Source organism: Taudactylus pleione, unplaced genomic scaffold, assembly GCF_031769625.1.
Source record: "Taudactylus pleione unplaced genomic scaffold, aTauple2 ptg000154l, whole genome shotgun sequence".
NCBI classification, from domain to species: domain Eukaryota; kingdom Metazoa; phylum Chordata; class Amphibia; order Anura; family Myobatrachidae; genus Taudactylus; species Taudactylus pleione.
In genome coordinates, this window is record NW_028284556.1 from 16,713,638 (window position 1) to 16,741,595 (window position 27,958).

General features: G+C 40.8%; 1 protein-coding gene across 2 annotated transcripts in view; it reads left to right on the forward strand.

Moving 5' to 3' along the window:
• The window catches only part of SYNE1 (spectrin repeat containing nuclear envelope protein 1), a 546,802-nt gene that overhangs the window by 508,524 nt on the left and 10,320 nt on the right, over positions 1 to 27,958 (forward strand). For both annotated transcript variants that reach the window (XM_088474380.1, XM_088474381.1), the window contains 6 exons: positions 4,271 to 4,482; positions 8,050 to 8,250; positions 10,051 to 10,179; positions 10,489 to 10,701; positions 11,976 to 12,068; positions 12,974 to 13,032. In XM_088474380.1, coding sequence (XP_088330506.1) covers positions 4,271 to 4,482; positions 8,050 to 8,250; positions 10,051 to 10,179; positions 10,489 to 10,701; positions 11,976 to 12,068; positions 12,974 to 13,032 — 907 coding nt within the window. The remainder of the gene's footprint in view (positions 1 to 4,270; positions 4,483 to 8,049; positions 8,251 to 10,050; positions 10,180 to 10,488; positions 10,702 to 11,975; positions 12,069 to 12,973; positions 13,033 to 27,958) is intronic.

Genomic DNA, 27,958 nt, shown 5'->3' on the forward strand with positions numbered 1-27,958 from the left:
ACTGTGAAGTGCCGTCCAATGAGTTCTGAAGCATTTGACTGAATATGAGCATATAATATTGCCCGAAACATTTAAGAATTCATTCTGCTGCTTTTGTCAGCAGTCACATCATCAATGACCACACCATGACACTACCACCACCATGCTTCACTGATGAGGTGGTATGTTTTGGATCATGAGCAGTTCCTTTCCTTCTCCATACTCTTCTCTTCCCATCACTCTGGTACAAGTTGATCTTTGTCTCGTCTGTCCATAGGATTTTGTTCCAGAACTGTAATGGCTTTTTTAGATGTTGTTTGGCAAACTCTAATCTGGTCTTCCTGTTTTTGAGGCTCACCAATGGTTTACATCTTGTGGTGAACCCTCTATATTCACTCTTGTGAAGTCTTCTTGATTGTTCAACAGAAAATATAGAGGTAGTCCGCGCTAGTGGTAAATTTGCCTACTTATAACAATCACTTACCAACATGTACTCTTAGAAATATAATATTTATTTGTAGATAAAATTGTCTTCTAATCCTGTGATCTGTGAACCACTCTGTAGTTAAGAGATTATACGTATCTGAGATCATATGAAAGTCTCAGGTGACAGTTGTTGCTGATGGAAATGCACATAAATCTTTGCTGACCAGGATATGGTGGTGGCTTTAAAGTCAATGGGTATGCACGGTGGGGGGTAGGGGGGGGGGATGGAAAGTCTTGCTTGTTGCAGTAAACTGTAAAGTCTTGTTGCAAAGTTAGGGTATAATCGCTGTGGCTGGTGGGGCGGCATCCCGTATCCCCCAGGTGCACAACTTACCCTTGATGACTTGCTTCACTCTCCTCCTGGAGAGTGGTCCGCTCCGGTCTTCTCCTCCTCGCGTCTGACCTCCCCTTCGCCTCTGGGTTGCAGCGTGTATCCGACGGTACACGCTGAGGATCACAGCTGACTGCTGACTTGCCGCGAGACTTCCGGGATACCTGCGATCCCGCGAGGTCACGCGGTCCCCGTGTCTCAGGCTGGTCTAGCTGTCTGCTTGACTGTGTGGTGGCGTTATAATAGTAAACACTGTGGGTGATGTAGATTTTTCAGGGTTCCAACACGTATCGGCCTATCCAGCCTTCCTCAGGGAATAGTATAGTGCTCTGTCTGATGGAGTTGTGTTTTTATAGATAAATTCAATGTGCCATCTTGGTTGTGGTATATTGTATCAATGTTTGTGGGCAATGCTTTAATCGCCATTTTGAAAGTGGGATCAATGGCTCATGTGATCTCGGCGGCCATCCTAGCGCGGACTACCTCTATATTTTCTGTTGATCCTACACCCATAGGGATTGGTTACTCCCTATTTGAACTGCCGCAGCTACGACATACACCCCAGTAGAGTACTGAGCGCTGAACCAACCTAACTCCTATATATTCTCTTGATTGTTGACTTTGACACATATACACCTACCTCCTGGAGAGTGTTCTCGATTTGGTGTTGCTGAGCTCTGCGGTGCATTCTCTCTTTTTAAGAATGTTCCAAACAGTTGATTTGGCCACACCTAATGTTTTTGCTATCTCTCTGATGGGTTTGTTTTGATTTTTCAGCCTAATGATGGCTTGCTTCACTGACAGTGACAGCTCTTTGGATCTCATATTGAGAGTCGACAGCAACTGATTCCAAATGCAAATGTCACACCTAGAATCAACTCCAGACCTTTTACCTGCTTAATTGGTAATGAAATAACGAGGGAATAGCCCACACCTGTCCATGAAATAGCTTTTGAGTTGATAGTCCCATTACTTTTGGCCCCTTAAAAAGTGAGAGGCACATATAGAAACCGTTGTAATTCCTACACCGTTAACCTGATTTGGATGTAATTACCCTCAAATCAAATCTGAAAGTCTGCACTTAAAGCACATCTTGTTTGTTTCATTTCAAAGCAATTGTGATGGTGAATAGAAGCCAAAATTTGAAAATTCTGTCAATGTCCCAATATTTATGCACCTGACTGTATGTTTGTAGGTGTTTTTTAATTCTCACGCTCTGGCTGCATTTTGCCTAACACTTTTCTAGTCCTCCAGTGTCAGATCTACCCCCAGCTCTCTCTCCCAGGCCTTTTCATGGGGCTCCTTAAGAGGTTGGTTATGAGAAATGAAGTGCCCATAGAAAGAGGATATGAGGCCACAGGAATTCATGTGCTAAAGGCAAAAGGTCTCCAAAACAGTATATTGTGGTGTACGGGGGAGACAAATTGAGAGGTATAAAAGTGGCAAAGCTGAATGTTTGGTAGAAACATTTAGAAGAAAGGCAAAATCTATCCCGCAGGGTGGAGAACTCAGAGAATGTGGCCAAAGGTGAAAAGTCATGGAAAAATTTGATATTGTGACTGATCCAGGTGACAAAAGCTTTGAGATCCTGACTTGGAGAGAAAGCGTCATTGTTCAAGGGGGGGGGACAGAAGAGAGAGGTTATTAAGCAATCCAAACACTGTGCAGTAATCTGATATAGATAGGGTGAAACAAAAGGTAGGAAGAAGCCGGGAGAGTGGGAGCCTCCGGTCAGATGGGATCCAAAAAAGAGAGTAGGAAGAGAGAGAGCCTATAGAAGCAGCTTCCAGACCTATCCAGAGTCAAAGGTGTGGGTCAGCATGGACTAGGACAGTGTTGGCTAACCTTGAAACTCCAGCTGTTGTGGAACTATATATCCCAGCATGCCCTGCCACAGTTTTAGCATGCCCTAATAGCAAAACTGTAGCAGTGCATGCTGGGTTATGTACTTCCATAACAGCTGGAGTGTCAAGGTTAGCCAACACTGGACTAAGACAACTTGAGTGAGATGGTAGCTAAGTAGTATTTCTGGAAACAAGGCAGTCCTACACCTCCATTCCTAGAATGTATGCACAGAACACGAAAGCGCAGGCTGGGATGTCTGACCTGCCAAGATGAATCTCATGACAGAACGCTGAGGATGGGTCAGAAAAAGGGAAGGAACACAAATGGGGAGAGTTTGACAGAGGAAAAGGAAGCAGAAGAGAATATTCATTTTACGGCTCACACACGATCAGTCTAAGCGATGAAGTGGCTAGACCAGATCTTTTTTCATAGATGCAAGGTGGGGAGGAATTAATCAAAAAGAGGGAACCATAGGATGGTGTGAGGTGAGTATCCAGAAATTTCAAAGAGGAGGAGTGCCACCAGTATGTATAATTTTATAATTTAACAGATACAAATATTGTTTAGATAAATGCTTGTTTGGCATACACTGCATGTTTTCAGGATTACCCGGGCTACACTCTATGACTTTATGTGCTGACTGCTGTATTTGCTCAGTGAATCCTTAATTGTGGGGATCAAATTGATACTTTTAAACAGAAAGGTTTTTCAATTAGAATTGACTGCTACGTATTGCAACATCTTGGATTGATGTCTTTTTCTTTTTTAGCTTTCCATTTTCTACAATTTTTTTACATTAGAAGGCCTTCTAAGTCTTTTTATTTTACTGTTCATATATATATCATTTATGGTTTTCTTCTACCCTTCCTCCCTTTCATACTATGTTTATTCTATAAGTTTTAGTTTATGGATAACACTGTGTATTTTATTAAATATGTGTGACATCATAACATGGCTCTATAATATATGTTAGATATCATATAATTTATACATAGATACCCAGCACTGATCATTATCATTTGTTACAAATATTGTTTGTTTGGTTTTTTATTTCTTCTTTCAATAACTTTACAGATTTAAGGTGGCCATACACGGTGAGATTCAAAAATCGGTCAGATCAGTTGTACGATTTCCCTTGAAAATTCTTCCCTTCAGATACAGGACAATTTGTATTTAAAATGCAACTATTTCACATAAAACCATACGATATCACATCACATAATGTGTGTCAATTCCTACACGATCAGTTGAGATCTCTCTGCAAAACCATCTGATCTGCGATCCAACTAGACAGCGGGGACGCGCATCGGGGTCGCAGAGGACTCAAAATACAACTATTTTCAAATGTTTGGTCTGTCCAACCTGTAGAAACTGCCCAAATCGTGTGATCAATCGTCCCATGTATGGCCAGCATTACTCTGAGAAGCTGTATTATAAATGTGGCTCCCATCTTTCTTTATTTACATAAAATGTATGTCATTCTACCAGCTGCTATGTACAAAGAAATGCAGAAAATAAAGCTAGTTTGGTTGAATGTTCATGTTTGTATGCATACATGGAATGTGTACCCATTCTTACATTGAAGAAATATTTTTACATTTTCCCTTTCTTGATGTCTTTGCTTTCCAGGTGTTATTGAGCGGTGGGAACTAATCCATGCACAAGCCCTTAATAAGGAACTCAGAATGAAGCAAAAGCTCCAGCAGTGGCAGCAATTTATATCAGATCTCAATAACGTTTGGGATTGGCTGGGAGATACAGAGGAGGAGCTCGAGCAGCTGCACCGACTTGATGCTAGTACCGATATACAAATTATTGAACAAAGAATAAAGAAACTGAAGGTAACTTACTTAGAGAACCAGCTATAGTAATGCAGATGTTGTTCATTGCAGGGGGTACATTTATACCATTGGCATTAAAGATGATGTATTGTGAAAAATGTTTTTTTTAGAGAGTTTGTTAAAAATAGTAAACAAAAATAAATGTGTAATTCATTGTTATTTCCCCAAAAAGGTTTAGCTTTGTTGTTATTCAGTGTTATACTGTAGTAATCATTTTGTCCAAAATGTCCGCATCTTGTAGCAGCCTCTGCCCTACTCCCTCTCTAGATACCCCCATTATCATGTACTGTATACTGTAGATCTGGTGATTGATGAGAATCTATTAATTAACATATCAGGAGAATCATGTCTCACAGACCCTATTCCAACAGGTGCTGGCAGAGAAATGGGGTAGAAGGTCACTGATAGGGGAGGAAGTGTCCAGGAGTGCTGGGAAGGGGTATACATTCATAATGTCAATGGTGACAGAATGTTGACATGACACACTGTCAACATTGTGAATGTCGACAATAGAATGTTATCAGACAATTTTTGAACAATGTTAGGGTTAGGACACAAAGTCCCTCTTCCCTTCCTAAGACTGGGACCTGACACAACTCTTGATAGGCTCTGGGTAGATGAAAAACCATTGCATTGTACTATGAGAATAACATGCAACCTTGTGAATGCAGGTGAGGGGATAGTGCAGAGTGTGAAAAAAAGGATTTGTCCCTATTTACCTAGTCTGGAACTGCAAACTAAAATCTGCATTAACTTCCGTTGAGACATATGTTAATGTATATTTCTAATTGAATAGTGAAAAGTTTTAACCAGTTGAAGCAATTTTCGGTAATCTCCAGCTAATCTACCCCATAGTGTCCCTTTCATGTAATGCACAGATCTGTTCAAGCACAGGGCAGTGAAATTGTTTAAATACATGATGTCACTGTTATTTACCGCAGCGCCAACTTCCCCTGACTAACAAGCGTGGTCAGATGTCAGGTGCGGCGGTGGGTGACATGCTGAGTATTCTCCCCGGGGCCCAGGTGACTTCCACGCAATTCTCCATATCGAAGTTCCCGCGGCGGTCGTCATGGGCACAGCCATGTTTGTCGGGCAGTCTCTCATCCAATAGTAGCCTTGTCAGTTCTCAGCTGACTCTCTCCTCCTATGGACAGCTACTCTTGGGTATAAAGCACCCAGAACAACTCTTCACTACACCTAGATGCTGCTTGCTGCTAAGCATCATTCCAGGCTCCACGCTGAATTACTTCCAGTGACTATCTCCAAAGTTATACTTCAGCACTAATCTGTGTGCTGATCTCCAGTGTTGTACTTCAGCACTAAACTGCATGCAGATCTCCTGTGGGATACTCTAGTACTCATTCTGCGTCTGGATCTCCAGTGAATACTCCAGTGCTCATTCTGCATCTGGATCTCCAGTGAATACTCTAGTACTCATTCTGCGTCTGGATCTCCAGTGAATACTCCAGTGCTCATTCTGCATCTGGATCTCCAGTGAATACTCCAGTTCTATTCTGCATTTGGATCTGCTGTGATATTCTCCAGTGCTAACTTGCGTACTATTCTCCTGTGACATACTTCAGTGCTAACCTGCGGACTAATCTCCTATGATATACTTCAGTGCTACCTACGTATCAATCTCCTGTGACTTTTCTCAGAGATACTCAGTGCATTAATCTCCAGTAGTATTCCTCAGTGATACTCTATGTATTATTCTCTATGTAATATTCTTCAGTGATATTCTTCAGGGATAATCTTAGGTGTTATTCTTCAGTTATTCTCCAGTGATGGTCACCAGTGACATTCCTCAGTAACATACTTCAGTGATATTCTCTACATGTTATTCTTCAGTGACATTCTCCAGTGTTATTCTTCAGTGACATTCTCCAGTGTTATTCTCTACATGATACTCCTCAGTATTCCTTTTCATTTATCGCTACCGATACTTTCTACTGTTACCTGTATAACTCATACCAGCATCCGCTAGTGTTTACCTGCTGCCTCCCCACTTAGTTCCCTCGACTCCCAGTCTCCAGACTGGAATCTCATGGCCAAGTTGTAACACCAGTCCGCCAACTGAAGTTTCCCAGAGCCAGGTCGTGACACATGAATTTTAAGACAAAAATTGTACAGATGCCCCTTCCAAAGAATAATCAGGGCTGTAGGCAGCGGGGATGGGACCAGGTACTGGTTGGGGGTGTGACCAAATTTGTGGAGTCATGGCCAGGCCCTGATTCCCCCTAAAAATTGGCATACACCATACAGGGGGGGGGGGGCATGAGCAATACAGGGGGCGTTGCGAGTGCTGGGTACCTGTCTTTCCAGGGTCCCTGTTGGATATGTGACTGTTGCGTTCTCACACTCAGTCACATGATCCCTGGCTCCAGGAATGACCAAATCCTGATGCTTGGCCAATCATGTCCCTGGGGGAGGGGCTGAGTTGCTCTGCAAAGAGGGACAATATGAATACCATAGCGCTGCCCGCTGCAGCCCTCGCCAATCCCCTCCAACAATCCCGGGTCCGGGTAAACAGTACCCAATTGTCGTCTCAGCGCCACTGTGAATGATAATATATTTAGAGGTTTAGAGTAAAATCTGACCAATAAAGACAGGTCATTTTTTTTCAGATTATTTTGTCTAAGAAGCAGAAACAGGTTAAATGATGTGTGACATGTATGTTGAGGTGTTGTATAGATGGGAAAGGAATTTTTTAATTTGCAAATGTGAGTTGAAAGTATTAATTTCCAACTTTTACAAACTTAATATATACAGGCATAAATATCACTATAGAGATAATGTAATATACCCCAAAATACTCAATACTTTTATTTGCAGAAATACACTTGCTGCTTATCATTTTTACAAGTTGCAAAAATCAACCATTTGACACCATCTAATTGCTTCCAATACATGAGGCAATTAGATGGTGTGTACCAGCCTTGTACACTCTCATGCTATCTTATATTGCCAGTTTTGGGGGTTCAGAATGATTTTCCCACTGTTTCATGTAGTAGGTCACACACTATAGACTTAATGATCGACATTTGCTACTCTCCGTTTTCTAATTGACTCGCAAGGGAATCGCAGCGCACATCATGAAAATATCCTGTTAACATGCAAACACTGGGTACAGAGCCTGTGGCTAATTGGATCAGCCTCTCTATTTCTTTTATGGAGCACTCCAATAAACGGGACTCTCATAGTGGGTGAACGGGGCCAGTTAAGTGCTTCTAGACACATAGAACAGATTGTACAGATAAGCATCCATGCGTTGTGCAGAATCAAGGACTGCCATCCTGCCAGGTACCAGACTCGGCATAAGAAGATGCATGTGCTCAGTCACTTTCATTCAGCTACAAGGCAGTGGTAGATTGATGCTGAGTGTTATTGCATAATTAAAGGTAATTATTCCATTACCCCTAAGTAAGTGAAGCCCACTGTAATTACAGTATACAAGTATTTATAGCCAATTTAGAAAATATTTTTTTCAGAGAGGTACATGAATTAGCCAACGCTGTTGATTGGAAATAATAACCATCTTTTTTTTCCATTTGCCTTTTCCAGGAAATACAAAAGGCAGTAGATAGTCGGAAAGCTATTGTCCTGTCCATTAACCTGTGCAGCTCAGAGTTCACTCAGGCAGATACCCCAGAAAGCAAGGAACTTCAAGAGCGCCTGGGCCAAATGAACTTACGATGGGACCATGTGGGCAGCACACTAGAGGACTGGCGCTGTTCACTACAAGATGCTTTAATGCAGTGCCAGGTATACACTATGCTTCTTTTCATTTGCAGACTAGTCATGCGGAGTCTTTTGTACAAAGCCAGTCTACTTAACATTACATACATTAATAGAGGCTTACTTACAAAAACTTATCTTAATTATTCAGTATACTTAAGAATTAACAAAGATTTATGTTAAACTATAGAATTACAAATTATGCAGTTTTATTGTGTAGTTTGTACATTTAAATGAAAGTAGAAATCTATGTTTGTCCTAGAAACACCTACTGGACTTGTCCAATTGTATTTATGAAAAAATGACACGCCCACTTGGAGCACAACATAACTAATTTTAAAGCATTCTACAATAATTATGCACATCTAATATCAGGAACACATCATTTAGACAACATGCCTATAGAATAACGACAACTGTAATACTCAGCACCTTTTACAAGTATACTGTATTTTAGGATTTGGCACATTGCTGTAAAAAAAAGTGACAATAAGAAAAACGTTTGACATTCAAAATTGCATGAAAAATATTAGGAATTGTTGTTTTGGTCTTGGTGTTGATAAATTGCTATAATAATCACATATCTGAGAAACAATCATTAATGATTTATAGTTATAACAATGTTTTTTTCTCTTTTTTAAGAGGATTATATTTCCCCCTTTGTACTTGTTTTCCTATTGAATTCTGAGCTTTGAAATAGCGTGTTTTACGTTCCATGCCAAAATGTCAAGCAGTATATTCTCAGCTGTAAACAGATGAATGAGCCTGAGCCTTACTACTAGTTATAGTGCGCTAAAGGGCACCTGAAGCTAAAATATATTTTGACATGTTGCAATGAGGGCAAGGGTGCCACCTTACTTATTCTGGATAATAGAACAACTTAAAGAGCAACTTCTCCAAAAAATGGTAACATTATTTTAATACCATGTCACTTATTAACTCATTTGCTGGAATAATTCTTGATATTTGAAATAGGATTTGTGCCACAAATTGACTCTTGCTGCCACTTCACAGACCTGTAAAAGACAAGTGCATTAAAAAATACATTTACATGTATACAACTCAAGATGTTTGAATCTGCTAAACACTAGCATTTGTGCCAGGCATATGTCAGGTGTACAAGTGTATACTTATGCCCCATGAATGCATAGAAAAGCATAGAAGCTTTACAGGGCTAGTAGTAAATTCTAAAGTCACAACATAATAATGTCATAATAATGTTATTTACAAAATTGTGCGGTGTCATTCAATAATTTAAGTGAAATAAGAAAAATCACAATAAATATGAAATAGGAATATTCTTTCCTACAATAGTCGAAATAGAAATAGCAATTAAGTAACCTGATTAAATGGTTGCGCGTTAACATAATGTAGCTGCAACGCCGATGATTTAAGTACTACCAGTGATAGCGCTACCACTAATGGCGGCATCAGCCCTGACTATAACAAGCTCTTAATTGTCTTTTTTTATTTCAGGTTTCCAATAACACTGTTAGAATAGAGCATTTCTATTACCATGGTACAATGGCAACTATCAGTCAGCAGGGAGATTATAGAACTGTAAAATAAAATGGTGTCTGCTCAGATCAATTTAATGGTTTTTCATAGGTGCAGGAAAGGGAGGGATTTAATCTAATCATGAAAAAAAACAAAAATGTTCCACCAACACACTGCAAAAGACCAGCTGGTCCTTTGCAGTGTGTTGCAGGAACATTTTTGTTTTTTATCTTGTTTAGATTATAGATGTGGATCAGAATGTACATTGCTTAAAAGAAGAACCACAGTGCTAATACTAATACAATTATCCCTGTGTGTGTTTTATATTAGGACTTCCATGAAATGAGCCATGGGCTGCTACTTTGGCTGGAAAACATTGACCGAAGAAGAAGTGAAATCCTTCCTATAAATCCCAACCTTGATGCTGACACGCTTCAAGACCATCACAAGCTGTTAACGGTATTACCAGATATTATAACAGGCAAATACAGGGAGGATTACTTGAGTCTGGATGTGTTGTTGTTAGTGCCTTCATAATAGTAGCAGCTGATTTGGGTGGCATTTGCTGCTCTACTAAAATACTTTTTTGTTGTCATTTTGTCTGAAACTAGTTCTAAAGTTTTCATTGTCACTATTGGAAGTCTATTCTCCAAACACCGGATGGATAGATAAATCTAGAATTCTGCAAATAGTGCTGCAATGACTATGTTAAGATGATGTGTGAAGACCTCTAGCACCTATCTTGCTGACCTTATCCTTGTGTATTAGCAAATCAAACGTGAACTGCTGGAGTCTCAGTTAAAGGTGGTATCTCTGCAAGATATGTCCTGCCAGTTACTTGTCAATGCAGAGGGCAAGGATTGCCTTGAAGCCAAAGAGAAGGTTCATGTCATTGGGAACAGACTCAAAGTGCTCTTGAAGGAAGTCACTCGTCACATTAAAGGAATCGAGAAAATTCTGGACATTTCAAGCAATCAGCTGGTAGGTATTTTACAGTTCATTTAGTTGTGGGCAAAGTTGGGCAAGAAAACCAATAACATGATAAATAATAATAAATATTGAGGAAAGGATGTTTTTATCTGAAAAGAGCAGCATAGGTGATATTTCCATTTTGTAATGTAGCAGTCACGAAATGAAGCAGGTTCCGTTGACGGCACAGAAATAACATGCTGCTACGTTTGTTTTAAACAAAGTTATGCACATGATTGACTGATTAGTAGATATGTAGTGTCCTACTGACTCAGAGAAATGTGACACAGTAACTTTGTTACTTCTTTGTTCCACGTTTGGTGCCAGAAATATATCTATTTAAATCCTTTCAATTTTGACATTTATGCAGGAAGAATTGTGCTATAGGATAAGATTCCTATAGGATGCATTATAAACATAATAAGTCATAACACATAAGGGTATATAAAAATGTATTGACCTATATTTCACAAATGTGTTTAAAATGAACAAAATTATTCCAAAAGACTGTGTCATCACTACACAGCGCCCAAAGAAAATACAATTTTTTGCTATATATGTATGTTGTTTCCAGCAGTCTGCTACACAACTTTCTTCTGCTGGCAGCCGTCATTAGCATAACTCTAATGGCCCCCATACACGGTGCGATATGCACCTTGCGACGCAACGGCCGATCCGATGGCCGACATATCGGGCGGTCCCAACACACGGAGTGATCCACTGCCCGACCCCCCTATATGCCGGCACCTCCCTCCCCCACCCGCATAGCTCTGCAGGGGGTCGTACATTACATCCCCAGATCAAGGGAACATGCAGTAAGACCTGGAGGTGCATATGACCCCATGGGAGCGCGCACTGTCCGATATCATGCCCACACACGGTACGAATAGCAGCGATATCGTACCAATCCGTCAGATTGGCTGCTATATCGCACCGTGTATAGGTGCCTTTAGGATTAAGTTGAAGAGGACAGTATTGTACTTTGATTAGGGGGTGAAAGGTTACATCTTATTGTGTAGAACTATTAGAAGGTAAAATATAGATGTTCATAGACCATTTTTAGAACAATAAAACAATTTAAAAAAAAAAAGTAAAGTTTCTGAAGCAATTTCTGATTGTTTAGAAGTTAATTTTAATGTAGAAAAATAACATCCCATCCCCTGAAACTCAAAGAAATCCTTGTCCAGTTAAAGGTAATACAGCACCTGACAAGAACAAGAGTTTAGTTCAATTGGTTTACGTTAATGTTTCCTGTAGATGCTAATATTTCTTGTTTGTACAACTAGGAGTTGTCCTCGTGGTCTTCCGCAGATGAGTTGGATACTTCTGGATCCCTCAGTCCTGTGTCTGGCAGAAGCACCCCCAGCAGGCAGAGAACGGTAATGCAAGCGCAATTTTCATATATGAAAAATTAGAAGGAAAAGAAAATCCAGAGTTTTAACCAGGCAATGCCTTCACTACAAACCCACTAGGAAGGGCAGTAAACACATCTTACATTCAGAGGAACTGATCACATTGCAATATTCAGGTTTCCAAACACCTTGACATTTCATTCCTGCATGACATAAGAGACAGACAATTATACCTTTTTTTTTAATAAAGCTGGGATTATTTTGGCCTATCCCTTATAATTATGTTTAATTATATTTTAATCAGTTTTCTGTGGTTTGGGGTCTATATCATTTGCACGTTAGTTAAATAACATCTGTAAGTTCTGTCCTTAAGAACTATATGATCTTCTTAATTGATTTTTCTACATTCACCCCTGTAGGTACTAGTAGTAAAGTATAAAGAAAAACTGGCTTTTTGAATCTTAAGTAAATTAACAAACCCAGAAACCTAAAAGTTATACTGAACGTTTATGGTTATCCTGAATTACGCAATAAATTGTCACATGAATTATTCTACGACAGAAAATTAATTGCTCAACAATAGAATAATAATTTTACTGTTAAATATAACATTTTAATTACTGCATTTTTAAACTATTTTGTTTACATTTTAGTATTAAAACTTTCAGAAATATATTTGCCATTTGATACATGATTTATATGAAGCGTTATATGCTTGTGGAATGCCCATTGATTTTGGATAGTTGCAAAAGAGGCAATAAGATAAAAACAAAAAGCCAGTTTTCTTATCTCCTGGGTATCGGTCACTTCATGTGATTTTATTTTCCTTTGCTGCACTTTTCATTTTGTTGATTTTTCTTTCACCGGTAGCTTGTCTTTTTTTTGCCTGGACTGAACATTCTTCTTCTTTACCCCCTGTTCATTGCAAACAGCCACGGGGCAAATGTAGTGTCTCACAGCCTGGACCCTCTGTCAACAACCCACCTAGCAGGTACCTTATTCTCCTGGTTTCCTTATTCTACTCTAGAACACAGAGGATGATAGAACGTGTCCATCAGACATCTTTGGCTGACAAATCGAGCTTACCGCTCAGAAAGTTGTATTCCATTTTTCTGGATTCTCGCCACTATTTGATATACTGTACTGTGCTAAGCCTTACAGGACAGCAAATTATTCTTTATGGCACATACTTTTATCATCCTCTTTATTTCTAGACTGCCGTTTAAGTTAGGCTCTGTTCCATTCATTTTTGGAACTTGCCAGTATCAAAATGGATATTGACCATTTTGTGGGCATTTGCTTCCTTTGAACTCTTCATTGTCAGAACAGATTGGTCCTTAGATTTGGCGATGACATCTCTTCTTGCTAACCTCACTAATCCTTACTAACACTATGAGGCTTCTTTCACACGAGAGTTCCCAATAACTCTCAGACAACAACAGTGCAAACTTGCAGCTATAGCTTTTGCTTTCCATACACTTTCGGGTAAATTTTTGTACCTTTGCATTAAGAAAGGCTTCTGTATTTTCGGTTGCTGTTTTGTGTGCTTCAATCATTTTTTTTTTTTTTTCATTAGTTTTATTTTCCCTCTCAATCTTCAATCTCCCAATAGTTACTTAGGCCAGTATGTATCAAAGTATGTGCTTTCTAAACTCCAATTTTAAATATGTCTTTTTGTGCCTTTTTTAAGCCATACAATTCATCAAAGTAAAAACTGCACATCAAGACTCATGTATCCAAATTGGTAGGTTGGAAACCGCAATGTTGGTTTTGCAACCTGGGATGTATACAAATGCTATAATGTATCAAGTGTCGGTTTGCACAACTGAACAGGGAACTGCAATAAAAGATGCAAGTTTTGTAGATGTGGTCCTCATTGGAGACTGCTCAGATTGCATGCTTTTGAGTATGAAGCCTATAAAAAAAAAAAGACCCTACTCTAGATTTGATAGTAAAAATGTGGCGTGATACCACCAGCAAAAATAGATCTGGACATGTAGTTTAAGACCTGTGTAAGATATATTTGGATGCATTGCAAAAGAGCATATTTATTTTGCATTTTCATGTCCATTTATGACATTATTTATTAACATTTATTTATGTTGCCCTGGCATATTCAGATGTGCTTTAAAAATGGGCTAATGTAGTTCTGTTACATGTGAACACTACCTATCCGCTTCTGTGCTCAAATCATATTTTGGAACAATTAGTTTGCATAGGCCAAAAAAATTAATGAGAGATTCCCTTTTATGTGGCGCAATTAGACTGGCATCCAACTTCTTCATAAAATCCAACAGTCTTTGCATGAAAGTGCGTTTTCAAGCCAGTGGTTTACTATAATCTGCAAGGGGTTTGTGTCTCTTAAAACAGGCACAAATAGAATGTGATTTTACGCAATGTGCAGATTAAGAAATAATGTAGACCTAGTTCTCCGTTTTTAATCCACACGTGATTGAAGGCGGTTCTTAAATTGGATGTAAATCCACACTTTGATACATCCTGGCACATGCCCTTACTTTCATGACAATTAGTAGCGTACAGATAGATCAAACATTAGACAAAGTAATCACAAATCACCCTTAAATAAAATAGTCCAGTGTAAGTGTACACTAGCTAGGGAGGTCCAGGATTCACACAGAGTTTAGTGTGCCTATAATGGCAGGTGTCCCATGTTGGAATAAAAGCTTTGATATTCTTGTTTTGTGATATGGTGACACATTTCCAGCTTCATGCTAAACAACAATACTGCCATAGTTGCAACTATTCCCAAATACCAGGGACAATAATACATCATTCGTACTGGTGTGGTAATGAGAGTAACAATACACACAGTTACTAGCAAGGTATATAGTAGAACTAGGTCTTAGGTACTCCTAGACAGTGGGTCATTTATGCTTAGATTGTATAGTGTAACAAAGTGCAAAACCCACGTTTCCGCTTTGGTAATATGACATACCCATCATACCCGTCTCCATGCTTACTTCCCATGACCGCACATGGCTTTGTGAGGATAAGTGGTGGCTTTTGCATACAAAAATGAATAGTCCACCTGTAATATATTAGTACACTGCAGGGTGCTAGGAAAGGGCAATATTGAAGGCTTACCTTACTGATAGCTAGGGAGTGCTATTTATATTCTATTTCAATAGAGAGCAGTCTGGTCTGATCACAAGATGCACATGACCTGCAATAAGACATAGCAATGCATTTAATAATACACATTACACAATTATTAAACTTGAAAATAATAGTGGCACTAATCCAGATACTATAATAGCACAAAATGAGGTGTAAAAATTAGCAATGCAATGATCCCCAGTGTCATATTTAAACTGATCACATGTAAAATAAATATATGTAGTGTGTATATTTTGCTACTTATTAAATATGTAATATGTTGTGAACAGAAATAAATGTTTAGCTTGCTGAATCAAATTAGAGCGATCCCCAAAATACTGCCCTCTGCAGACCTTAGTCTTCACATTGTTTGATAAACACTACATTATAAATTTGGATTTTGTGAATTACTTAGTATTATGATATAAATCCGATGTAACTAATAGCAGCCAATCAACAGTAAGATTTGATTTGTCAAGTAAAAACTAGCAGAAGCATGATTGGTTACTATGGGTAAATATGTTTTTGCAACATATAAGTTAAATATCCCCGGCATGCTTTGGTTATGAAGTTGTCATGTATAAATAACCTTGAATTAACATAAATAGACATTAGATATCAAGAAATTAGGAAACATTATCAAACAATGAAACTAAATTGAATGCCCCAGCAGGTAATCAGTTATTGCTGCTACCCATAGCATGTGTATTGGTGAGACTGAAGTGGTAGGCAACAGGTTCACTGACTAGCCGATGAGCATGCTTGATTTAATCCAGTGTGATAATAAAAGCATTGAGCTATCATTGCCTTTCCAGCTCACATCTTGCATTGCCAAACATCTGGCCCAGCTTTGCAGCTTTCGGCAAGGTCCACTTTCTAATAACATCGCAGCCGCAGCTCTCTTCCTTTCCACCGGCACTGTTGATTAACACATCTTTTTGCAGTACTGCACAATATTCAATTTGTCATTCAGGCAAGCATGGAATACAAACGAGTTTCAATTGAATGGAGAGCTTAATCAAAGGCACAAGTCAGGCAGGTTGTGTTTGATGTCAGCTTCTGTAGTAACTGATAACACAGAACAGGCTGTCACTGTGCCTGTGATCGCAGTACTGTGTGTTTGATCTTGCACTGGATCAGTAAACATTGATGGACTACAGTTTAAGGGCAGACAAAATAAAGATGTTTTACAGTATTTTTAATGATTTTGGAACATTTCATAAATACTTTCTGGATTGTGTGTGCACTGATTGTATTAAACGTTTTTTCTTTAGGTGTTTTAATCTATATAATCATCAATCACAACGTTGACTTCCTTTCTAAAATATATTTAAATAGCAATGTGTGTATATGTATGTATATATATATATATATATATATATATATATATATATATATATATACACACACACACAACGCATTGTGGGCCTGATTGAGACAAGGTCGCAAGCGCTGAGCGCTCGCAACTGGGTCGATGGTGGTCCAGAGCGCATGCGCGAGACCCAGATAGCGACGGGCAAACCGTCGCTCCGGGTCTCGCACCAAAGGGGACGTGCTGTCGATGTTGAGTGACAGCACGCCCCCTTTGGTGGGCGGGCCGGGGGGGTGACTGCCCAAACGGAGGCGTTCCCATGTGAACGCCTACCATTTGGGGCCGGCTCCACTGACATCACAAGTGATGTCAGTGGAGAGATTCCGGCTCTATTAGAGCCGAAATCTCTCTGGGGCTTGCGGCCACGAGACCCTACCACAAGGGTCTCGTTGCAAGCCTGATGGTCACGATGGTCTTGATCATCGCGACCATCTTCCTGGCCGCTCGCTATAGCTGTGGGTGGTCACCCACAGCTATGCGAGCGGCCAGGAGGCCGTTCTAAAAAAAAAAAAGACCAGCCCTGATTCAGAGCGAGCGCTCTGTTAGAGTGACCAGCTCTGAATCAGTGCCATTGTATGTTCCCTATTAGGAAGGCACCTCGGCATTGGATTGATTACCTGGAGTGGCCTTCAGCATGCTGCTATTTATATATGTATATATTTTTATGTATTTATTTGCTGGTAAACAATGTTAAATATGAGCTTTTTCAAACTAGTCTTTCCAAAAACATGCTGTGTTTTTGGCTACAGAATAATAATCAAATCCAAAGAGTAGGTTATACAAAGAAATACTCATGGGCCATCAATACAGTTTTGTATAGGAAGTACTAATTGGCTTGTTTTTTAGAGCCCAGTTCATTATGTGGGTAATAAAGAATAGAAGAAAATAAACATTGGTACAAATGACCGATATTTCTATATAATTCTACTAGTAGCGTAATCTTTGTTTTGCCATATTATTAAAAGCATTAATGTCTGGTAAAACTATATCCATGAACAGACTACTTAGAGCCTAATTCAGAGGTGGACACTAATGCCGTTGCGCCTGTGATTGCTTACAGATTTGCTGCTGCGATAAAATGCAAATGCTAGACTCAGCCTTCCCCTTTTATAATTGCGAGCGCTGGACATTGCAAGCCCTGAGATACCCACTTCCAGTGGAAAGTGGATAGTGGAAATCCACTGCTGATCTCAAACACTCCTCCACAGGAGCATCATCACGATGATCAGCCTCACTTACGATATTCTATATCTTGTGCAGTGTCTCCTTGTTTACTGTCGTTAATCATCTTGAGCTGCGGCTCTGCATTTGAGAACACAGCCGCGTTCACTAACACGCCCGCGACCATCCCATGAGACAGCCTTTTTTAGTGTTCACTTCAAGCCGCCTCCCAGGAACACCTATGGTTGTCTGCTCTATTGCAAGTGTCTCAATTTGCAACAGCGGTCTCTGCATACATTCAGTTGTATCATGCTCAGTAGTGGTTTCTCTGACTTTTCGCACATGCACAATAACAAATAAATCTCTCAACTGCGTCCATCTCTGAATCAGGCCCTTAAACATTATTGCGTCCATTGTTAGCGAATACACTGCCAGGAGAAACAATGTTATATTGATGTTCATTTATGATCCACACCAAGAAGCATCTGAGAAAAATTCCATACATTCATATTTATGTTAGAAAATACATTTATGCATGTTCAACCTTTTTTGTTAAGATTGATGGATCTGAGTGTATTGTGACCATAATATACAAGTAGTTGTACTAATTGGGATGTTGTCAAGCAAAATTAATAAAAACAGAAGTTTTCTCTGAGCTTTTACAGGTCATAGTAAGTGTCCAAGCTCCGCTGTAGCACACTCTATACCACAGTGTTTCCCCAAATGGATGAAACATAAAAATGTTTTACTAAGCTTTCAGTGTAATGACAGCTTACAATCACAGCAAAGCTGCAGTTACAACAGTTCTGGATGGAACTTTGGGGTAGATGTTTTATAGCGGCACACATCGTGCCGCTGTAACTCTTCCCAGAGGTGTCACTAGGATTGGTGTCACCTGGTGTTGTAATACACGGTGACACCCCCTCTCTATCAAAAATAAGAAAAAATAAGGTCCAAGGTGCACAGCTTCATAAACTTTCCCTCCTTACCAGTCCATCAGTCACACTGTGCTCCTCCCAGAATCCCGGGCACACCTGGCGGCCACGATGACGTCACGGCCGGTATTCTGGGTAGACAAGAGAGGACGGTCCGATGGATTGGACCAAAATACTGCCAACACCAGTCCGCCCGCAATCCACCCCCCCTTCCGCGGCCATGGCTGGCCTGAGCCTAGTATGCTTGGTAAGCGAATATATATTTTGGCGCCCCATGGAGCACTTTTGCAAGGGGGCATGGTCTTGTGGGAAAAGCCGTACCCACGAGCCACAGCCCATTTTTGTAACGCTGGAAGCAAACCCAGGGCACTGGGAGAGTGAAGGAAGCCAAAGGGGGCCAACAGCAAAGGGGAGAGACCATAGACAGACACAAGGCGTTTAAGAAGAGAGAAAGAAAGAGAGGCAGAGAAAGAGAGAGGGGTGCAGAGAGAGGAGAGCGGCAGAGAGATGAGAAGGAGGCAGTAGAGTAGAGGGAGAGAGGCGGAGAGAGTCACAGAGAGGAGAGAGAGGCAGATAGAGGAGAAATGAGAGAAAGAGAGGCTACTAAGATACTCTTCACACACTATGACTATCTGATCATGTATCTGAACAACTACCATCACTCCCTGATCCTACTGTATACCTCATTACCTCACCCACAGAAATATCACTAATGCACTAGCCCTCCATGCCTTACCCACACAAATAACCAATAATCACCACTACTCCTTGGCAGCATAACTCACCCACAAAGAATACCATTTACTCACCACCACTCCCTGGAACTATACTTCACCTACTGTACTTCCCCTCACTTACCATCACTCCCCGACTCAATAACTCACCCAATGAAATATCCCACAACCACAGAAATACCCTTTCCAAAGTTTGACAAAAGAAGAAAATACCAAAAGAAAATTGTAAAGCTTTGGAATTCTTAAATAAACTTGTCCTACAGATGTGTCCTGCTACATCTTTGCCGCGAATCCATAGGATTGCATGGTGCGATCGCAGTGTGTGCCATAGCGTACCGTAGCAAACGCTGCTGTGGGTAATCACATGGAGTGATGTGTGCGCACATTTGTAGAGCGTTCGGCAAGGATGTAAGAGGACAGATCTGTACCTCACACTGGTACCAAAGCTTTTCTTTACTCCTATAATCACCCATATTTCTCTGAAGCTTTTGAGGCTGTTCCTAAATTCCAACACTGGCCTGAGACAAAGTTGTAGGCAATAATTCTAGAGGAGAGTATCCAAATGGAACTAAAACTGGTGCAAATATATATAGAGAGACAAAGAGAGAATTATAGTATATATATACACACACACACACACACACATATAAATAGGATATATATATATATATATATATATATATATATATATATATATATATATATATATATATAATGATTGCAATAGTAATGTTTATATAAAGGCTCTCTATCCAAATATATCATCCTCAAAACAGAGAAGGTGTGAATTGGGTCTGTAGCAGTGGGTGCTTCAGAGGTGGGGCTGCAGTGCATTTCAAAATTCAAATAGGGGAATCACACCAACTGCCACCCCAAATACTGACAAACATCGCCGTCCAGGACTCACTGGCAGTTGGTGTGGCTTCCCTAATTGAATTTTGGACTGCGCTGCAGGCCCACCTCCGGGGCCACTAGAGGTCATATGTAATACAATTTGCACAAAAGAAGCATAGCATATCCATGAACTTTTACATTTGATACATTTTAAATTCATATCCCAAATCTCTCCTCACACTATAGAAAAGGTGGCTGTGCTATTACTAATTTGCTAAGTGGTATATGGATTGCATACCTTAACTAACCACTTCTATTCTACCGCAATAAGTATTTTGATGGCAAGCCCCCAGTCATAAGAGGAAGAACAGAGCACTCCCGACACTGAAGCATGCCCGCCAGCCATAGCAATTTGCCGTATGGACATGATGGGTGTCATGAACTATTCAGGCTTTGCCATCGTGCTACAAATGTATGTCCCGCCTCCTGCAGTCTATGGAGAGAGCATTATGGATAGAACGGGGGTTGTACAAAACTCAGCAACTGGCCTCTAGTTAGAAAACATAATTGACAAGTAATAATTGTCAATTATATATTCGAACTACAGACCTTATTTACCTTCTCCATAAAATATGTTGAGGTTTATATGTATTTATGTAGCCTTTAATCGCAATATATATTCTGCTTAGATTATTCTTCCCATTTTACACACTTTTCTTTGTTTTGCCTTTCCATGTCTGTATGTGCCCCTGTATGTCTGTATATATCCCTCTATGTACCCCTCTATGTCTGTATCTGCCCCCACATGTCTGTATGTGCCCCTGTATGTCTGTATATATCCCTCTATGTCTGTATCTGCCCCCACATATCTGTATGTGCCTCTGTATGTCTGTGTATATCCCTCTATGTACCCCTGTATGTCTGTATCTGCCCCCACATATCTGTATGTGCCTCTGTATGTCTGTGTATATCCCTCTATGTACCCCTGTATGTCTGTATCTGCCCCCACATGTCTGTATGTGCCTCTGTATGTCTGTGTATATCCCTCTATGTACCCCTCTGTCTGTATCTGCCCCACATGTCTGTATGTGCCCCTGTATGTCTGTATATATCCCTCTATGTACCCCTCTACATCTGTATCTGCCCCCGCATATCTGTATGTGCCCCTGTATGTCTGTATATATCCCTCTATGTACCCCTCTATGTCTGTATCTGCCCCCACATATCTGTATGTGCCCCTGTATGTCTGTGTATATCCCTCTATGTACCCCTCTATGTCTGTATCTGCCCCCACATGTCTGTATGTGCCCCTGTATGTCTGTATATATCCCTCTATGTACCCCTCTGTCTGTATCTGCCCCCACATGTCTGTATGTGCCCCTGTATGTCTGTATATATCCCTCTATGTACTCCTCTATGTCTGTATCTGCCCCCACATATCTGTATGTGCCTCTAGATGTTTGTATGTTCCCCTCCATGTCCGTATGTGCCCTTCTACAGTATGTCTGTCTGTGATCCCATATGTCTCTGTGTGCCTGTATATTTGTGTGCCTGTATATACCCCAGTGACTACGTGCCCCTCCATGTCCATATCTGGCCCTATGTGTCTGGAAGTGCTCTTACAAGTCTGTTTGTGCCCCCTTCATGTCTAGATATGCCTCTCAATATCCAAATATTTCCCCTCCATGTCCATATGTGCCAATTTAGGTCTCTATCAGTGGAGGCTTCAGAGGTGGGGCTGCAACACAGTCCAAAATTGAAATAGGGGAGTTACACCAACTGCCATTTCATAAGCTGCCAAACATCTCTGGCTGGAACAAACTGGCAGTTGGTGTGGCTCCCCTATTTGAATTTTGAACTGTGCTGCAGCCCCACATCTGGAGCCGCCACTGGTCTCTATGTTTCACATGTCTTGTATTGTGTCCTCCACACCGTCTACATTATTATTATTGTGCACCCCACCCCCCACACATAGCTTGTTTGAATTATGCTACAAATTGTCTAAATGCTCTTCATTGTGCCCCATCTGTATTTTTTTATTGTGTTCATCATCACTGTATGTATGCTGCCTGCCCCGTAATGTACTCCTCACAGCACCTACAGTATGTGCTATTACAGTGCTCTCTAATTAAGTTCTTAGATGTGCTCAGTCTCTCCCCGGCAATGCTACTCAGCTGAGCTCGCTGCCACATGTCTATAACTTACCAGATGTCTGTTATCTTCTTGTTCTCTCTCCAATTGGCTGACTTGGTTCAGCTGGATCCTCGGGTAGAATTCCCTTGTGATGTGTCATGTGGTGGAAGGATCCAGGGCTGGGTCACAGGCAGCAGCATGACTGGTGACTGGAGAAGAGTAGTCAGTGTGTACATCAGTGCAGCAGATGCATTACTCCCAGGCAGCAGGGATATGGAAGCAGTGACAGGGGATCACGATGTAGTCACAGCCCTGAGCAGAGTATAATTTTAGGACCCTGGGGCAATGGAGAAGAGGCCCCTTGTCTCCGGTAGTTCCGCCCCTGCTCCTGTGAGTAATATATACCGAAGTACCGTCATTGCCCCCTCCCTGATGCGGCGCGGGTCCCCTTGGACCAGGCGCCCGGCGTCTGCCACAGCGCATGCTCTCACTGTCAGGGTTCAGTGGTGGCGCCCTCCTCACTGTGGTGCTCTACATGGCCACGTAACTGGTGTAATAGTCGGGCCGGCCCTGACCACGGTGGTAGCGGGGCGCGGACTGGTGGATTCGGGCAGGAGTGTGGTGGTAGCAGCGCGTGGGGGGGGGTGACACCCAGTGCGGCCCACACCCCACCTTGTTACGCCACTGACTCTTCCTGGTTTGCCTCTTTACCGAGGTGAAGCAGGAAGAGATGTATTAACATCTCATCTGCCCGAGTGGGGGAGTGAAAACTCCCACCTCCGGCGACCCCCCCCAGAGCACACAGTGCATCAGCATAGTGCCTGATAGTTGATGCTCGATCCAAGTGGGCAAAAGGACCTCTGACGTCACAACCTAGTGACCCACAATGGCAGGGGGAGTGGCAAGGTCGCTGAGATAAGAGTTTTTCTATCCACGTGGACATAGAGTGGAAATGGTAAACTGTGGCGAGTCACGGGTCACATGGTTGTGACATCAAAGATCATTCAGCATACTTCACTTTAGACTTAACCTAGTGCTAAAGCACTGGATCTCCATTCCTGGCCGGCTCCACTGGGCATACACAAGATCTTGCAAGCATCTAGCATAGCGCCCCTGTCATGTACCACCCAAGCCCTCTTTAATACATGGTGGAGAAGCAGTAACAGAGCACATACAGTAATGTGCACTGATATCACTTCTCCCCCATATTGCGGTATCACTCATCTCCCCCTTTGTGTTCTTTTGTGCTCAAGATAAAGTCCACCAGTCAATAAACCACAGATACCCCAGCGCCTCTTCTGCACAATCATTATCCAATGTCTAATTTCTTTGTTTTTTTTCTCACACACCTGCAGCAGGTAATAAGAGGAATTGTCAACCTCTAGAAAAACTAAAATAATTAAGATAATTACTGCAGTGGTGTAATGAAAATACCACTCATATATTGTATATATAAATAGTATTTTATAATATTTATTAAATGAACAAGTAATAAAAACATGCACATATAACTATACACTTGACAATACTATGAGGGTTGTTCAATATGAAACGTTAACTTCACTGTCGAAGTTAACGTTTCATATCGGAGTTTTTACCTGCGTTAAAGTATCGGGCGCGCTCCCGCTTATACCCATATTCAATATAAAATTAACGAAAACGGGAAACTCCGAAGTTGGATTTGCGTAAAGTTACAAATTTTTCCTTAAAAAAATTGTAAGACCCCCCTAAAGTAGTAAAAACATGGGGGATCACTATGGGTACCCCTGTTTTAGCCTTTAATTGAAAGTCGGGGATTTAAATAGCCGTAGCAGGTGTTTTGTTTTCCGACATTGAAGAAGTGATGCAGAAGAGCACTTAGGTTATTTTTTTTTGTTTTTCTAAGTGGTCCCATCAAATTTGGGGTACATGAAAATGGGTACTAGCATATTTTTATGTAAGTTTTTAAAAATTCTGCATTTGTGCACCTGCCACTGTAAATCTATTCTAGAAAACAACTGCCGCTTGCAGAATAGCCCTGAACCTATTTCCCTATTGTTAAACAATTTTTACCCATTTTTTTTTTTCACCCCAATTTTTAAATTAATTTTTTGGGGTGTCCCTATTTTTTTTTTTTTACTTTTTTTGACACAGTTCTTTTTTAAATGTCAGTCCCAGGGGTGCAGACTATTTTTTTTAAGCCTGCACCCCTAAACCCCAATTCTGCACTTTTTTTCGACACCTATTCAATGGTGAAAACTTATCCCCGTTTTTTATCAAAGACTTTTCAAAACTGCGATAAGTCTTTGAAATTGAATACGGTGTAAAACTAAAACCTGCGATAATGACATCATACCTCCGATATTAACGCAAAAACAATGTTATCGCACCCATATTGAATACCCCTGTTAATCCTAACTTCATATACTGTAAGTTCAGCAAAGATAAATATCAGTGCCGGCTTTCAATTAGATATAAAATAATATACTCATAAAAATTCAGGTACATTGTATTGCACTTCTACCTGCATTCATAGCTGCTCACAGGAAACATTACTTAGCAATTCACATGCAGTAAGAGCTTAAATATGTATTTAATATGAATGCTCTTATTTATCTCACCAAAAGTCTCACAATTTAAGAGCACTTTTAATGGCAAAGGGCTTGAAATATCTTTAGTTGTTATAATGCTCATCCAGCCCTTAGAAATATAATTAGGGCTCTTAAAAATCTAGAAATCTAGCAGACTGAGAGAGGTTTTTTATGTGTGCTTAAATAACGATTATCACGCTAATGTTTACCCACAGTCTCGGACACTCCTTTGGGTTTCCTTTTTTGTATATTGTCCACAGAGGCACTTCATTAGATGCCGGCTCCGTGAAAGGTGAAGGACGGACGGTCACAGGCTCCTTCTTTGCAGCGGCCGCTAAATCGTAGCTCAGTGGGGGTGATTCAAATGTTTTGTCTGCGTTTTTTTTTTTTAAGACGCCCAACGGAGCATTTCAATTGTTGCTCTGTCAGGGTGCGATAGGCGCCGGCATTTCTGCTCGCACCCTCAGGAGGGTGCGAGCAGAAATGTGTGAGAAACCACCTGGTTAGGGCGCGTTAACCGCAGTTAGCTCGCCCACACCAGAACTTTAGACGGGTTTAGCCATTTTACACGGCTAAACCCAGGGCAAAGAGGGCGATAATTAGTGAGCACCCAGAACAATTGAATTGCAACACTGGGCGCTCATTAATTATCACGCTTAAAAAAACAATTGAATCGCCCCCTGTGTTCCTTACACTGGATATCCGACAGGTGCCGTGTGTAGTAGTATAATGCAGCTGGTGGTCACACGTTTCACCCGTCTCTCTTTGGTCGGAAACACTGTGAGGGGGACGCGCTCCACCAGGAATCACGGATAGTCTCAGGGATATGATTAGCAAGACCCGGTCAGCTTTGGAGACCTACAGTAGTTGGCAATTGTCTGCCGGTGGTATATTTATTTGGAGAACAGCAACGAGTTTCAGCCACTGCTGTGGTCTTTTTGAAGCTGGTTTGTTCTCCTTCTGCACATGAGGACCTTTATATAGCACCATATCCACAGCCCAATTCTTTAATTACAATCAACTGTATCTTGTTGCTGTACACATATGGTTTTTTTAATGAGTTCCATAGACATCAGTTAAGCATTCATTTTTGGTCTACAAACACATTTATAAATAACATATAGCTTTCAAGGATCACTTATATTATCTTAAAAATATCATATTTCATAAAAATACATTTTTGTTTTTATCTTTTTATCATGGCAGAGTTTCATATTATTTTACTATTTTTTAAGTCCAACAGTCAAGTCAGGAATGTGACATTATAATGCCACACTATTTTGCTTGATACTGTAATTCTGATTTGACAAATTACATTTGTACCTCTCTGTGCATACCCAAAGCCTTGTCCATTTGTATTTGTTATGTACAATATCTAATCAGAACTGATACATGACTGAATAAATTGTCTTTTCTATTTTTCTTCATATGTGAGATGACCAGTATGAGCTATATGGTGCACTAAACTACCCTAATGGTGCATACACACGGAGCAATATAAATGAGCGATTTGAAGGTTAACGATATTTTTAGGGCCCTACAAACTCACTGACGACCAGTGATGTGCGGCCACGTATTGATGATAGCGATATCGTCCATCGGCCATGCACGCAGATCAACTTGCTCGATATCGAGCAAGTTACTATAGGTACCCGCTTAATTGGCGGTGAGTAGGTGGTGTGCTGGATGATCAATATCGATCATCCAGCACACCAGGGAGGGCGCAGGACGATTAGACAACGATATCGTTATCGTTGTCTGACCGCCCCATGTGTACGGAGCTTAAGACTAAGGGCCGTATTCAATTAGAAGGGAAAAGTCGAGATCCGCGATAAAGTATCACCGATTGCGACTTTTTGCCTGTCGGAAACATCTCCATATTCAATTCCATCCACTTTTTGCGTACGCAGAAAGTCAATGCAGTGTAATAGGCGAAAAGATTCGCCTCTGAATAGCAGGAGAAAATAAGTGCATTTTTTTACATTCAGAACCCTTGGGACAGCCCCCAAAGGACAGCTGCGTTCAAAATTTCCTAAAAATTGAGAACAACCCAAAAAAGTGCTTTGAATTTGGCCACGAAATAGCACAAAGTGGGGGGACAAGTTCGCAAACTAGTGAAATAAGGTTCTGGGGGTGCACTACGAAGGGGTCAAGTGTTTTGGGGATTGCAGGTGCTTTTATTAAAACTACACTTTAGAGACATTAAAATTTGACAGGACTTCTTATTTTCTCCAAAAAATACTGCTTTATGCCATTTTTCACCACTTGTGGAAAGACGCTAATTGTGCGAACTTAAGTACCTCAAACAGTACCGCAAACCGTTTTATTAGGACTAATCGGGCACTACTACATTGATCCCCAATGTTAGTGCATCTTTTTGGGGGGTTCAGGCTGATATCCCTAATTCCGACACCACTTTTTGCCTGTTCTGACTTCGTGTGTCACCGTTTTCGCATCTTTTGGAATTGAATAGGGCAAATAGTGGGTACGCGCACGATAAGTTTCCACGGATAAAATACGTGATGTAGGCGAAAAGTCCGGCAGGCGGAACTTTATCGTGGGTGCGAAACTAATTGAATACGGCCCTAAATGCCTGCAGTTTTCACAATAACTGTTCCATGTAACAAAAAGCAGAAGTCAATATATAGAAAAATGATTCTCTCCAAACTTCATGCTATAGAGCAGCACACTTAGGTCCTGTACATACTAGCATTAAAAGCATTTCCTTTGTGTACATTTCAACATTGTCTGCATCATTCAGAAGCCTTAATGCTCAGAAAAGTATAATGGAACTCTATGGGCGCACCAGTTCCACTCTTTAAGTACATAGTACACTTTACTGCCAGGTACATTTGAGAACATGCTTCTAAAACTAAAAAAAAGAAGGAATAAAGGTCATGCTTTTACTTATGCTTTTAACCAGCATTGTTTGTCAACAGCCGTGTATATGAGCCCAACTCTTTTTTGCCAAATTACTAAAGGTGGCCATACACGGCAGGACAGATCGGCATGATATAGGTGCTATATCGTGCCATGTATGGGCACAATATCGTACCTGATA